Source organism: Ascaphus truei, chromosome 1 (assembly GCF_040206685.1).
Source record: "Ascaphus truei isolate aAscTru1 chromosome 1, aAscTru1.hap1, whole genome shotgun sequence".
NCBI lineage: Eukaryota > Metazoa > Chordata > Amphibia > Anura > Ascaphidae > Ascaphus > Ascaphus truei.
The window spans coordinates 479,988,900-480,002,837 of NC_134483.1; the positions used below are offsets into that span (position 1 = coordinate 479,988,900).

Here is a 13,938-nt window from a genome sequence, read left to right on the forward strand (position 1 = left end):
ATTTAGAGGAGTGACCCCAAGACAGGACCTCTGGAACAAATTTGGAAGGTACGTGAGACAGGCGCGGGTAAACTCCAGAATATCTTGAGACATCCTTGGCCACCAGAAATTCTGACGAATGAGATCAGTAGTCTTCTTAAAACCTGGATGACCTGCAGATTTAGAGGAGTGACCCCAAGACAGGACCTCTGGAACAAATTTGGAAGGTACAAAGAGTAAGTTGTCGGGAACGAACAAGTCCTTGGGAATGCGTTTCTGGGAGTGCAAAATCTTGTCAAGATTCTTAAAAGAAGAAGTGGCGAGAATCCTCTCATGCGTAAGGATAGTCTCCAAAGATTCCTCTGGCATCTCTTCAGAAGAATGTATTCGGGAGAGTGCGTCTGCCTTAACGTTCTTGGTCCCGGGGATATAGGAAAGGTGAAAATCGAATCGGGGAAAAAAAGGGCCCAACGAGCCTGTCGTGGACCAAGGCGTCGAGCGTTCTCTATGTAAAGAAGGTTCTTTTGGTCCGTGAGGATAGTAAACGGCTCTTTCGACCCCTACAGCAGGTGTTTCCACTCTTGAAAAGCCATCCTCACGGCCCGAAGTTCCCTGTTACCCACATCATAGTTCCTCTCGGCAGACGAGAATTTCATGGAAAAATATGCACAGGGATGTAACTTATCTTGTGGCGTGGGTCTCTGAGAAAGAACGGCACCAGCGCCGCAATCAGAATCGTCGACCTCCAGGACGAAGGGAAGTTCAATGTTGGGATGACGGAGAATAGGTGCGGATATAAAGGCTTCCTTGAGTGTCTCGAAGGCAGAGATGGCCTCGGAAGACCAAGCAGAAGGATCAGCTCCTTTTTTGGTGAGCGCTGTAAGGGGTGCCACAATGGTGGAAAAACTCCGTATAAACTTACGATAATAATTAGCGAACCCTAAAAAACGTTGTATGGCCTTGAGAGAGTTGGGTCTTGGCCATTCAGTGACTGCTTGAAGTTTACCGGAGTCCATCATAAATCCCTCATCGGAAATTATGTACCCCAGGAACGGAGTAGACGTCTGATGAAAGGTGCACTTCTCCAGTTTGGCGTACAAATGGTGTTCCCGGAGACGGGAAAGGACGTAGGAGGTGTGGCGTATGTGGTCCTGGAGATCTTTGGAAAAAATCAGGATATCATCCAAGTATACAATAACAAAAATATTGAGTACCTTACGAAAGACGTCGTTGATGAAATCCTGGAAGACAGCAGGAGCATTACATAAGCCGAAAGGCATTACCAGATATTCGTAGTGTCCACTACGCGTGTTGAAGGCCGTCTTCCATTCATCCCCCTTCCTGATGCGCACCAGGTTATAGACACCACGCAGATCCAACTTGGACAAAATCTTGGCCCCCTGTAATTTATCGAACAGTTCGGTAATAAGGGGAAGGGGGTACCGATTTTAAATAGTTATCTGGTTTAAACCCCTGTAGTCGATGCAAGGCCTCAACGACCTGTCCTTTTTCTTGACGAAGAAAAACCCAGCCCCTGCTGGGGAATTGGAGTGACGAATAAAGCCTTTCTTGAGATTCTCCTGGATATATTCATCCATAGCGTGAGATTCTGGTAACGACAAGGGGTAGGTCTTGGACTTGGGTAGGGAGTAACCAGGAACTAGATCGATTGGACAATCGTAAGTCCTGTGCGGCGGCAAGAGGTCTGACTGTACCTTATTGAAAACGTCCCGGAATTGATGGTAAACGGAAGGTAGAACAGAGGTATTGGCCAGCAGTTGATGAGTCTCGCCTGACCTCGGCCTCCAGGAAATGGGAGCGGATGAAGTCCAGTCAATAAGAGGATTGTTAAGCTGTAGCCAAGGAAGACCAAGGGTGATGGGTATCCCAGGAGCGTGAATGGCATCGAAAACTAAGGTCTCCTTGTGCAGATGTGAAGACAGAAGCAAGGGAGCCGTCTCTAAGGAGATGTGGGCCGGGGTAAGAGGACGTCCATCGATACCGATGAGTGCGATGGGAACCTTCTTTCTCACTAGTGGTATGCGGTTTACCCTGGCGAATTCAAGATCCACGAAGTTTCCTCCAGCTCCTGAGTCAATGAAAGCGGCGGTAGAAGTCTTGAACTTATCGCCTGAAAGGAAGACTGGAAATGTAAGTTTCTTAGGGAGTTCATCTTTATGAAGGGGACGTGGAGACATTACACCCTGAGAGAGCCCCTCTGTACTCACTGGGTGTTCCCGTTTCCCGGACACAGTGGACACTCCCGAACCAGATATTCCATGGATCCGCAGTAGAAACACAATCCCCCGGCGTGGCGGAACTGCCGTATCGGTGTGCGGATGCGTTTTACCCCCAATTGCATTGGCTCTGGCAACTCCAGTGCAGAACGAAGAGGTGTGGTAGCACTTGGGGGAGCAGGAGTGCTGCTGAGAGTACTGGAGAACGGAACTTGAAAGTTATGGAAGCGAGTGCGCTGACGCTCTGAGCGGCGTAGCTGGATGCGTTGCTCCACTCGGACGGCCAAATCAATCAGGAATGCCTTGCCGAGGTCAGGGAGTGGAGAGTGGAGATAGGTCATAGTCCAAGCCATGTTCAAAGGGTTACCAGAGTGAGCGTTGTCCAAGGAGTGCCGAGATCGAGAGCCAGAGGGGGTAGTCGTACAAGCCGCGTCAGAACTTGTGAAAACACTGAGATAATCCAGAAGTACTTCCATACAGAGACTATGTCGAGCAAAGACTGAGAGCAGAGAGGAGCTAGATAAAGCAGGAAGGTCCAATTAGGAACGGAGGCGGGACAGGAAGAGCTACAGTGAGACACTGCAGATTGGTGCAGGCATAACAGGCCAGGTGAGTCTTGTTGGTAACCTGAGTATGCTCGTGCAGTGTGCGGGGGTGGAGCCTGAGGTCCGGGGGATGGGAAGAAGAGTGTGCAGACTGAGCGTGCTCCGTAACACGTGAACCGAGCCAGTGGATGGTGCAGGTGTGCGTGCAGGAGGGCGTGGGCGCGAATGGCGCTGTACAGAGGAATCGCCGAGGGGAGTGATCCCGCGACGGCGGCAGGGGCGGGGAGCCGTGGAGGCCGGTAAGGCAGGATTTTTTTGTGTGTCCAGGGTCTCCCTGCAGGGAGGGAGTGCTCTGTGTGAGGAGCGTGGAGAACGACGATTCCTGACAGAAGGTAGGGGGTGAGAGAGGATGAAGGGAGGGGGTTGGGGGGAGGAGAGAGGATGAAGGGAGGAGGTGAGAGTACAAGGGGGGGTGAGAGGACAAAGGGTTGAGAGAGAGAGAGAGGATGATGAGGGGGTGCAACAATCTTGGAATTTGTGGGAGAAGCAGTAAGATCAGTATTGCTCGCCATGTACAGTATGACTGCAGGTCAGTTATTTATAAATGATCTGACCATTAAGTCATTTGTTCTAAATTTCACTCCAAGCATCACCAATTTGCACTATTTCATATTCTATTTCCTAAAACAATCCTCGGAAGGGTGCTCCCTCCCAAGACTCCTCCCCAGATTTTTTACGAAATAGAATGTAAATTGGTGCAAATTGGTGAACCCTTGGAGTGAAATTTAGAACAAATTACATAACAGTCAGGTAATTTATAAATAACATTCTTCCCCACCAACGATTCTCTAGTGCGTCGCACCTTTAACTATTGTGTCCAGTATTTTTGGACAAGCCACCTGGCAACCCTTCTGGATCTCCCCCCGCCCGGCACCATGGCTCTTCTCGCTCTCCCCCCGCCCGGCACCCCGGCGCCGCTCGCTCTCTGCCCACCCGGCACCCCGGCTCGCGTCACAACCACTCACAGCCTAGCAGTGCAGCACTTCCCGTGCCTGCTGCTAGTGAGCACGTGGGAGGCTTGGAGCGACAGTGTAGGCAGGGCCCCGTGCTCTGCTTTGCCCGGGGGCCCCTAATGTTGTTAAGATGGCCCTGGTTAATAGCCAGAGAATTCATTGGAATATTAAGAAGAGATTTAACCCTTACCCTATAGCAGAGTGTTAGTGTCCGATTCTTAACTAGAATGTAATAACAACATACAGCAACTTCTGTATAACTAGGGAAAACAAAACAAACATGTACTGTATTGTATTGTTGTTGCCAGATTTATTGATTTATTTATTTATTTTTATTTATAAAAATGTTTTACCAGAAAGTAATACATTGAGAGTCACCACTCGTTTTCAAGTATGTCCTGGGCATAGAGTTAAGAGAGATTTAAAGTCAGGAACCATAAATATCTGGATTTTTTCACTGCTTTGTCGACAATAAGATTTATCTGACCAAACTGGTTCTGATCAGATTATTCTCATTTATTTTCATCCATCTGAGTATGTAAGATCTTGGAGCTCTTCCTTGGTGGTGCTTTGAATTTGACTGAGCAGATAAATAGAAACCTAGAGCTCATCTTTGACAGAGCTGTATAATTTAGAGATAGCCCCCTCTGTTTCCTTTGCAAAGTTTGTGGTGTAGTCCTTATTTTGACATTTAAAAGTTTTGACACTGGCTGATTTATAAGGAAAAGATTTAGTGCAAATATCTTCATAGCATTCAAAAAATCTTGTGTCCTAAAATTATTAATATTAATATAAAATCTATAGATTGAACGCAACTTTGAATAGTCAGACTTTCAGATAATCCCAGGTATAAAGAAATAAAAAGCAAAAAATGGCGCAATACATTGTGTTAAAAAAAAAACATTTTCCAGTTCATTCTCAAGTGTAGATGTAAGTCAAGCGGTTTCAAGGGTGAAGATCTTCCCTTGTCTGCAGAGTAAGGTATATCCTCAACAAATGCTTAAAAAAAATCAAACGAAAAATGACCATTGTGTAGAACAGCTTTTACTGAAAATGTAAAAATTAAAACTCGCATAACAAACTCCCAAACAAATGGGAGTCAAAAGCATTGGGATGGATAAAGGTCACCCTGAGCCTCAAGTCCGTGGTGTCAGCATTGTTCTCTTGGTGCTCTCTATGACGCTTCAGCTCCAACCTCCTGCAACTCCCCAGTCAACGTGCACTTGCTTTCATAGGTCTGATGTTGGAATCCCCAGTGCTCGGTGCTTCCTCATACAGTAGTTTCCGTCCACTCCAATCACACTTGTTATCAAATTCTTGAAATTGCTCACTAGTGTCACTCCATAGAACCAGCATGCCCTTCATATATCTCATCCCTAGCTCTATATATTGTACATATTTAGACTCTCTTTAGGCAGCACTTATCTTCTGTCATTCTTCTTTGCATTTTTACATGCACAAAATTATTCCTTCTTTATTCTGTCACTCGCTTCTTTCATCACTCACTCACTTTTTTTTATCCAGTTTAGTTGTTGTCGAAAGTAAAGCCCTTTCAACCTGTAGCATAAGGCTGCGCTTATAGTGCCGGCGACAGCGACGCAACGTCGCGGCAAAACAAGTGCATTACTGCCGTCGCGTGCGTTTATAGTAAGTGCGATGCTACGGAGCGATGGAGTGACGGATTGGTCGCGATCGCTGGAAGTCATCTCTATTTGATTTTCCAGCGACCATCGCCTGACCGTCGCGTTGCCGTCGCCGGCACTATAAGCGTAGCCCAACAGTTGAAAAAATCAACAATCAGGAATATTGTAGTGTTAAGACTTTAGTAAACTACAACTGCATTCCCCTCCTTACGTTAGACGCAGGACAAATGATATAGGTAAATCTCATTAAATAGGCATAACTGATATATATCATGGAAAGTTTTAATGAGAGCCATGTTCAGATGAATTTTGCAATGAAGTTTCCCACTTCATTTGTGCAAAGGTCTCTGTACACTTTTAAGTGTGAGAGTACTGAAGATCGTGCAACACTTAGCCAGGTTTTTCAGAGAGTTCTTATCAGGAGATAGCTAAAGTAGTAATACTGTGGATCACGACGATCAGCACCTTCAGTGAATTAGTTGTGTCATGCAGGCTGTACATCTGAGTGCTATGTCATGCTGATTACTCATTACTGAGATCCATTACTGATTACTCTGGACTCCTAGGAAACAGCATCACATTTGGATATATTGGTCCTGTTGGAAAGCGATAGCTCTGAGCCACTCTATATCATGCAATTTAAGCTACCATTGTTTTGAACCAGCAGATGCTAGGGGATATAGAAAAGATTAGGCAGGAACTCGAAACATGTGTGGCTATCTTGAGTTTCCACTTCCAGGAATTCCCTGTTAAATCATTAAAGCTTTTCATTTGTGAAAGCATACTGTACACACAATGTTCGTAAAGGAGCAATACAAGCAGCAATGTTTAGGCAATTTTGTAAAAAAACATGAACATAGGATTGAAGGGGGTCTGAGGAGCTGAACCCTTTAATTTAAGCTCCCGGCTTCCAGAAATACTTACCTCCATAGGGGTGCCAGTATATCTGCTTTTTAAAGCTCCCGTGGGGCAATGGGAAGCCACACTGGATGACGTTACAGCTTCCTATTGGACCACAGGGTGCGGAGCTTAGAAAAGTAGCCATTACAGACGCAGCAGCCGTTATGCGAACAAATCTTGAATAATTTTTCACTTGCTCTGCTTTATTCCATGCGGTATTCACGCTGCATTCCCGCGTTCATGCTGCCTTCACGCCACCTTCACACCGCCAGGCACCCGCGGTTGATCTGTTTTAATTTAATGGTTTCAGATTTATTTGGATGCAATTCTTTGCGTATCCGCCAGGTGGCAGAAATTAATGAATTGTATTGTGTACAGTTCTGTCTGTGCTACTTTGCAATTTGCAGGTGTTTAAAAAACAGATAAAAACCAAGTCTATCACAGTGGTTCATTGTTTTTCGAATTTGAAGACGTTATCAAATTTAGGCGCTTCATAATAAAAACTTATACAACTCAAAGCTGTGTTCTTTTTTTCTACATTCCTACAGTATCCTTGCACAATTGATGACTGGACTGGACACCATGTGTACACCGTACATGTATCAAAAAACCTGACTGTAGTTATGCATTTTTAATATTTTCTGCAATTAATGCTGCAGCAGATAACATGGCGACTGTAGCAGAAATATATGAATATTTAATTTCCAACTACGATTTTTAAAATTTTTCCCCTGATGGGTGGAAGCGTTTGATAAGAAAAACCTTAAGTAGCGATCAGTCTATTTTTGCATCGCCCCTCCTGACGGAGATACAAGAGGGTATTGGGTTGTGGTCCCAGATTTTTACAGTATGTTTGATCATGGCAACTTCAAAAGGAGAAAGGTCGGGTTTAATCCATATAAGATTCGTCAATCCCAATCCAGCAATGTGCCAGCACAGGCAACAGTGCCAGCACCGGCACCAGCACCGGCTTAGAATAACGGTCTGATCATCAGTGAAAACCTGGTGAACGGCAATCCTGCTACCTGTCCCAGCTGGAATACCTGCAAAATTTACAGCCTGAGCCTGATTTCACGTTCAGGTATTAGCAAGCTTGCGTGTATCAAAAAGATTTCCAGCTTTATCAGCTGTCAACTACAGGTGTAGCAAGCCAGCTATCACCTGTCAACTATAATGCAGACTACGGGAGTGACAGTGGCTCATCTCCAGCTGTTTGGCAAAGTTTATAATGAAGGTAAATATAATGTTGAACAGGTCATTAAAATGTTTTGAACCCCACCACCCCCAAATAAAAATTACAGTACGCCACCCACCTCATAAAGTACAGTATACATTACTGTAGAATTAAGAAGCTAGTGATTGATTGTAAGAATGGCAAAAATTGTTAAGGCCATGTCGAGAAAAAAAAAGGGGGGGGGGTCCTATGTTTTTTTTTCAGACTTGAATGAGAAGTCATTCTTGCCAAATCCCCAAAAAGGATTTACAATATCCCACTAATCCGGGTGTGCAGGATTATACATGTACCTGTAGTTCATAGACATACACGCATGCACCTAAATGTGATGACACGCATATGCGTTTCAATAAGGTTCCAATGAGACATACACGCATGCGCAAAAAATAAAAACAGTATGAAAAGAAGAGCAAGCCTACAGTAGCAAAAGTTGAAAGTATTGAATAATAAATAATACATATAGAATAAAATATATACATTTTTTATTTTTGGGGTTTCTTACAAGAGACATACTGTACATGCATGAGCGGAAAAAATATTTAACATTCGGAAGAAGAAGCGACGTTTTATTTTTGTATTACTCCTTTCCCCTGTATTGTCCAAATACAACACTTAATTCGTACACAATACTTCTTTCCCATGTACACCGTACAGTATGAACTCGTAACGTTAATCTTACAATTACAATTACACACACACACACACACTTGCAGAACTGTACGGCAATTAAAGACAGGTTGAATTGCTATTTGATTTTTAAGACAACAACTTGCGATTGCCCACTTGAGTTTCTCGACGGTATTGCAGACCGGGCTAAAATGCAATTTTCTGAACCTGATAAAAACCCGAGTCAACACGCGTCTTAAGGTGGTACAGTTGGAAGAAATTGTGCGCCATCACATGGGTATTCCGAGGTACACACCACGCAAAGTATTCGAATAACGGCCGCTGCATCTGTATGTTATCCCTGCTTGCGGAGGCATGCGGCTACTGGTAACCCCTAATGAGGTAAATATCTCTTGAAGCAACGGGTCCCCGGAGCTGAAATTAATTGTATTCAGCTCTGGGGAACATCCTGCTTCAATACTATGTTAAAAAATAAAAACATTGCTAAAAACAAACGCCTTTTGGATTGCCTCTTTAAATAACTACTACGACTACTTAGTATTTGGAGAAATGTACTGTATAAAACAAAAAGCTTTATCTTAAATTAATCCAAAAGGGGTAGTGGAAGGCTATGCACTATTAACAATTTAGAAAATGCCATCCTAAACTTATGAAAAGGTATAATTCAGTCTTATGAGTTGTTATAGCCTTAGGTTAAACTTGATTTTTTGTTAAACTCTTACATAATTGATGCACTTCAAGGTAATTCTTTTTGTTTCATTTTTTTTTATATATATAAATGGAGTTATTAGGTTAGAGGGAATTGTTTCCTAGTTAAAAAAAATCATGGTTTTATTATATTTGCATTTTGTAATATATTTTTTTAAATGAAATAATTGGTGAGTGGTATATACATCTGTCGTTGTGTACATTTACATCAGGGTGTACACCAAATAACATTTTGTTACTTATCACAACTTGTTATTTTGTCTCTTGTTGTTTTGACAAATTACTCTGATACTGAGATAGAATGGCTAGAAATGAAATACCTTGCAGACAGACTCTGTATAGATTTTTACATGTGACAAGCCATTATTTAAATAATAGGACATTAACTGATTAATATTGAGATAGTCATCTTCCAACTATTATTATACCAATAGTTGTCTATACTATCCTATATACTAGAGTGTCTCAGCACCACTCGGGGGATTTTAAGATATCACTGTATATATTTATCACACTGTAATATTTGATTTCTGTAATAAAATTGTATTTTAAATGCTGATCCATTAGTCAATAGACTTGCCTTTATGAGATATTACATCTCGGGGATATTTTGAATGTTGAATTCCTATTTCATACAATATATACACTGGCACGAGTCCAACTTTTGGGGTCTCTTTCTTATCCTTCTTGGATCAACCTTATTAATAATAAGTCGTATAGTAAGCAGTTTGAATTTGTTATAATAAAAGCATCACATTTTACTTGGGAAGTGTTTCCTGCAACTGTTAGGATGGAAGTTCAGTAGCACTGAAACAGTGTACCAGAAAGTATCATACACTTGTTTAGTGAAAACAGGAGAAACATAATTCTCTTCTCCGCATTATGATGCCTATTTTATCTAATTTTACAGAATTTTGTACCTACTGTGGAAGAATATTTAGTGGAATTACATTTCAATGTAATTGGTCATCTATATTACAAAGATTCCTGTAGTCAATGGAAAGAAAGTTGGTTTGCTTTGGACAAGGCATATCTACACTTCTGTCATAAACAAGAGAATGTTCATGGAGACTTCGTACAATTAAAGAAACTACAAGAACTTAGTAAGACATGTTTTAATTGTTCTTCCTGTCCTAACTGTCCTACAGTACCTACCTCTTTTTATGCTCTATACAGAATTCTAATTGTTTTGGTTAATATCATGCAGATGTGTATCCATTTTGCTACATTACTGTCGCTCTTGGGGCTGACCCCTATGACGTCACAAGTGGGACACTAATGTAGGATAGACCAAATACCCCCGATATACCCATTGTTAATAAATATTCAATTGTAACATAAGGATTACGTAATGGACAACATGTTAGCCTTAACTATTTTGCTAACATATTTTCTTTTTGATAGTTATGGCAATTACGTCACAAGTTTAGCTAGTAGACGAGGCTGGTTTAAAGTGCTGCACCTATTCCACGAGGGCTATGGTATTGTATGTAATTTAAAGACACTCATTCTACCCATCATATACACATTATTGCTGTTAATCACTAAAATCCAAGACGCTTACGTGTGCGCACTGCGCTTACGTGTGCGCACTGCATGCTCTTCAGTGGTTATTATTCATACAGTGTCTTAAATGGTTGTATAAAATGGTCGTTGTTTCTACATACTATATGACTCCACGCAATACGACATACTGTACTGTTTGATCTTTTGTGAGCTGAGGTCAACTTCATCCACAGATACTTGTCAGACAGCACAATATTGTAGTAGTCATAGCTCTGCAAAGTTATTTCAGTAATCAGAGGCAATTAAAGACTACATCATTGGCACTGATTGCTATATTAAGTAACACTTGTAATCTTCAAAGCAGTCACAAACCCAGAAGAGCATTGATACTGCATCTGATGAATTACTTCCGTGTATTTACCCTTATGTTAATTGAGATCAGATTGATATATATACATGGCATATCTTATTATAAATATAAATATCACCTATAATTCTGTTTTCTGACGTCAATACTCTGAGAGATCATATTCCCTTCTATTTTTATTTTAGGTTAATTAGCTTTTCCTTATTTAGGATTCCATTTGAATAAGTACAGATGTAGCAGACGTTATTGCTCTTGCTGATGACTTGTAGTGGGAAACACACACAACGCACTAGTGGGAGGAGATGCCATTGTAATTTCATTAGCTGTGAGCGACAAAGGAGCAGGGCTACCATACTGTTTCACTCACTGGTGCGTGTCCGAGTGTGCCATATTGTCGGCTTAATCTGTGTATTAAAAGTGATGTTTCACATGTATAAATTTTCTCTATAGCGTGCACCACTTTTAGAAGGTATTTTGGATTATCCTGATCTCCTATTGTTACAATATTTCGTAAATATTTGCAGTGGGAATGTAGGTTAATGCAGGCTATTCAGGCATCAAAAACATACCATAACAGCAGCAAACAGTCAATTAAATATCGGTTTCTAAAATCGGACCAATTGCACTTTCGTGCAGTGGTTTTGCTAATGTTTGTAGCTGCCTCTTCCCTCAAAACATGTGCATATAAATTTGTATTGAATATGGTGATATGCAATAACTTTTTTTTCTGGTTGGGGAGTCACAAATTATGTGGCAATATCTGAAGGGCTTTTTTCAATTTTTTTCGTTGGCTATCTTTAATGACATTGAAAAGAATACACACTCATTTAAACAATGGATCCATATAATCCAAATACATTTTGTCCTGAAAAAAAAAAAGATATGTCTTGTATAACTACAGGGCAACCACTGAACGTTGATTAATATAAAAAATTTTTTTTTTTTTTTAATTATCATGACAGTAATTTAAAGAGATGAATTGTTTGCTATTAACAAATTCACAATACTGTTTTATTTAATGTTTTTCTAGCAACAAGCTCATCCATGCTGGATGGCGAAAAAAGAAATATACTTTTGCTGGTAGAAAATGGAAGGTAGAGTTTCTAATATACCGTACTTTTATCATACTTTATTTTATATAGGTGATGTATAGGTATGATACTTTGTAGGTATTCATCTTTTGACTTTAGTAGAATTTCTCTTTAAGTGGTAGAGTAAGTGGCAAATCACACTGTGATTGGCCGAAAACTGGTTTGACAGTAAATGCAATCAATGCATGTTTGAACTCAGTCTTATCACATCCTGATTTAAAGCAAGCTATAATCTTTTCTATTAGTTGCATATCTAAATGTGTACAGAACATTACATATTTACTGTGTGGTGCTAATCCATAACACACCTTTCACCTAAGTGATCCGTAAATTGCCTTCAATTTTGACACTACATTTTGTTGAATGCCGTTGGTAGGACCAGAATGTAAACATAACAGAGAATAATGAAAATTCCTAGTGTACCATATGATGTATTTCAGACACTGTACATAAACAATACTGTATATGAATTATATGGATAAAAGGTAAATGCTTGGTGAACAATAAATGGAAGTTCACGACGTAGGGTGCTGTAAGACAGAATGCCTGGGAATTTCGTAGGCAGTAAAGGATGACAGAGGAGGTGGCATGAGAAAGAAGGCAAAGGCAGGGGAAAAAAGATGCAGAGAATTAGATTTGTGGATACTGATAAGAGAAGAGACGTACTAGTATAACCGTTGTAACCAACATTTTTTATTAACATGGAGAAGGTAACAAAACATAGCTAATGAAGCTATACTAATGAGGGAAGCAGACTAATAGTGAACCAGGATGTTTGCATTAGTCCTTAACCAAATGTATGTTTTACAAGTAGTTATCATAATTTTCTATTTAGGTGTTAAAATCTGTGTTTTCTTCCCTATTCACATTTTATATTAAAAGCCGTATTTAACACCATTGGATCCCTATGAGTATTTTGTATAAATATTTCTTAACTTTGTTATTTTTCAACTTTGCAGAACATTATATATCCATGGACATACAATACTGGATTTCATGGTCTGGCATTCTGCAATTGAAAAAGCAGCAGGTACAGATGGTAATGCACTGCAGGATCAGCAGCTCAGCAAAAATGACATTCCTATTATAGTGAACAGCTGCATAGCATTTGTTACACAGTATGGTAGGTATTACAGAATTGATATTCAGTAGATTGCATTTGAATTATATTAGTTATTTGTAAGCAATTTAAAATATATATATTTATGATATATTTATATTAAACAGGTGACTGCATGAGTACATGTACCTATTGTTCCTTTTAATCATATCATCTACTGTATATCAGATAATTACAGAAATATCATGTTGGCTTTTTAAATCCTGTTCCTACAGTTATTTTTATAGGCCAGTTTTATAATTACTGCTACATTTCCATATTCTGTCGTTTTTATTCTACAGCTTTAATATTCATTTACTGCCTGACCACTATATCTATGATATGTATAAAACTAGAGCTATGAACTTAAATTTAATGGGCCTATTTTTATTTTCTAAATTTACCATTAATCAGAAACTGTGTCTTCTAGAAAATCTGTTTGCTTTGTTTACAAATACATTTTATAAAGCTAAGAATTATTATTTTCTGTACCTTGGCTACTTCCTGAATAAAGTAACAATGTATTTATTTAAATTTGTGCAGGCTAAATGATTACTTCATTATTACCGTATGTGATACCTTTTTTTAATTTGAACTAGCAACTGATATTATAAGACAAGCATTCGAGAGTTATCTTTCTCCCTCCAGTCAGGTAATACTAATTTACAAAAGATCCCATGAGTTTAACACAGATGTGAAAACCAAGATAACATTCTATGCAGATGATGTAGAGAAGGAAACAACCACATCGCCATCAAACCAGCAGATAAAGGAGGTGTAGTGGTGCTTAAGAACACATAAATACATAGAACACAACTCACAGAAAACATCTACTATAAGAAACTGACCCATGATCAAACCCAGGAATATGCAAAGCAACACAGGAATCTCATCAAATCATTCCCGAATCACCTGCAACCAGAATTGGAGCAACTAATATTTAACAACTCAGGAGTTGGTATATTTTACATGCTTCCTAAACTCCACAA

General features: G+C 40.2%; 1 protein-coding gene across 2 annotated transcripts in view; it reads left to right on the top strand.

The window, feature by feature from the left end:
- The window catches only part of ARAP2 (ArfGAP with RhoGAP domain, ankyrin repeat and PH domain 2), a 406,381-nt gene that overhangs the window by 218,633 nt on the left and 173,810 nt on the right, over positions 1–13,938 (top strand). For both annotated transcript variants that reach the window (XM_075568062.1, XM_075568070.1), the window contains exons 18-20: positions 9,797–9,989; positions 11,790–11,853; positions 12,810–12,973. In XM_075568062.1, coding sequence (XP_075424177.1) covers positions 9,797–9,989; positions 11,790–11,853; positions 12,810–12,973 — 421 coding nt within the window. The remainder of the gene's footprint in view (positions 1–9,796; positions 9,990–11,789; positions 11,854–12,809; positions 12,974–13,938) is intronic.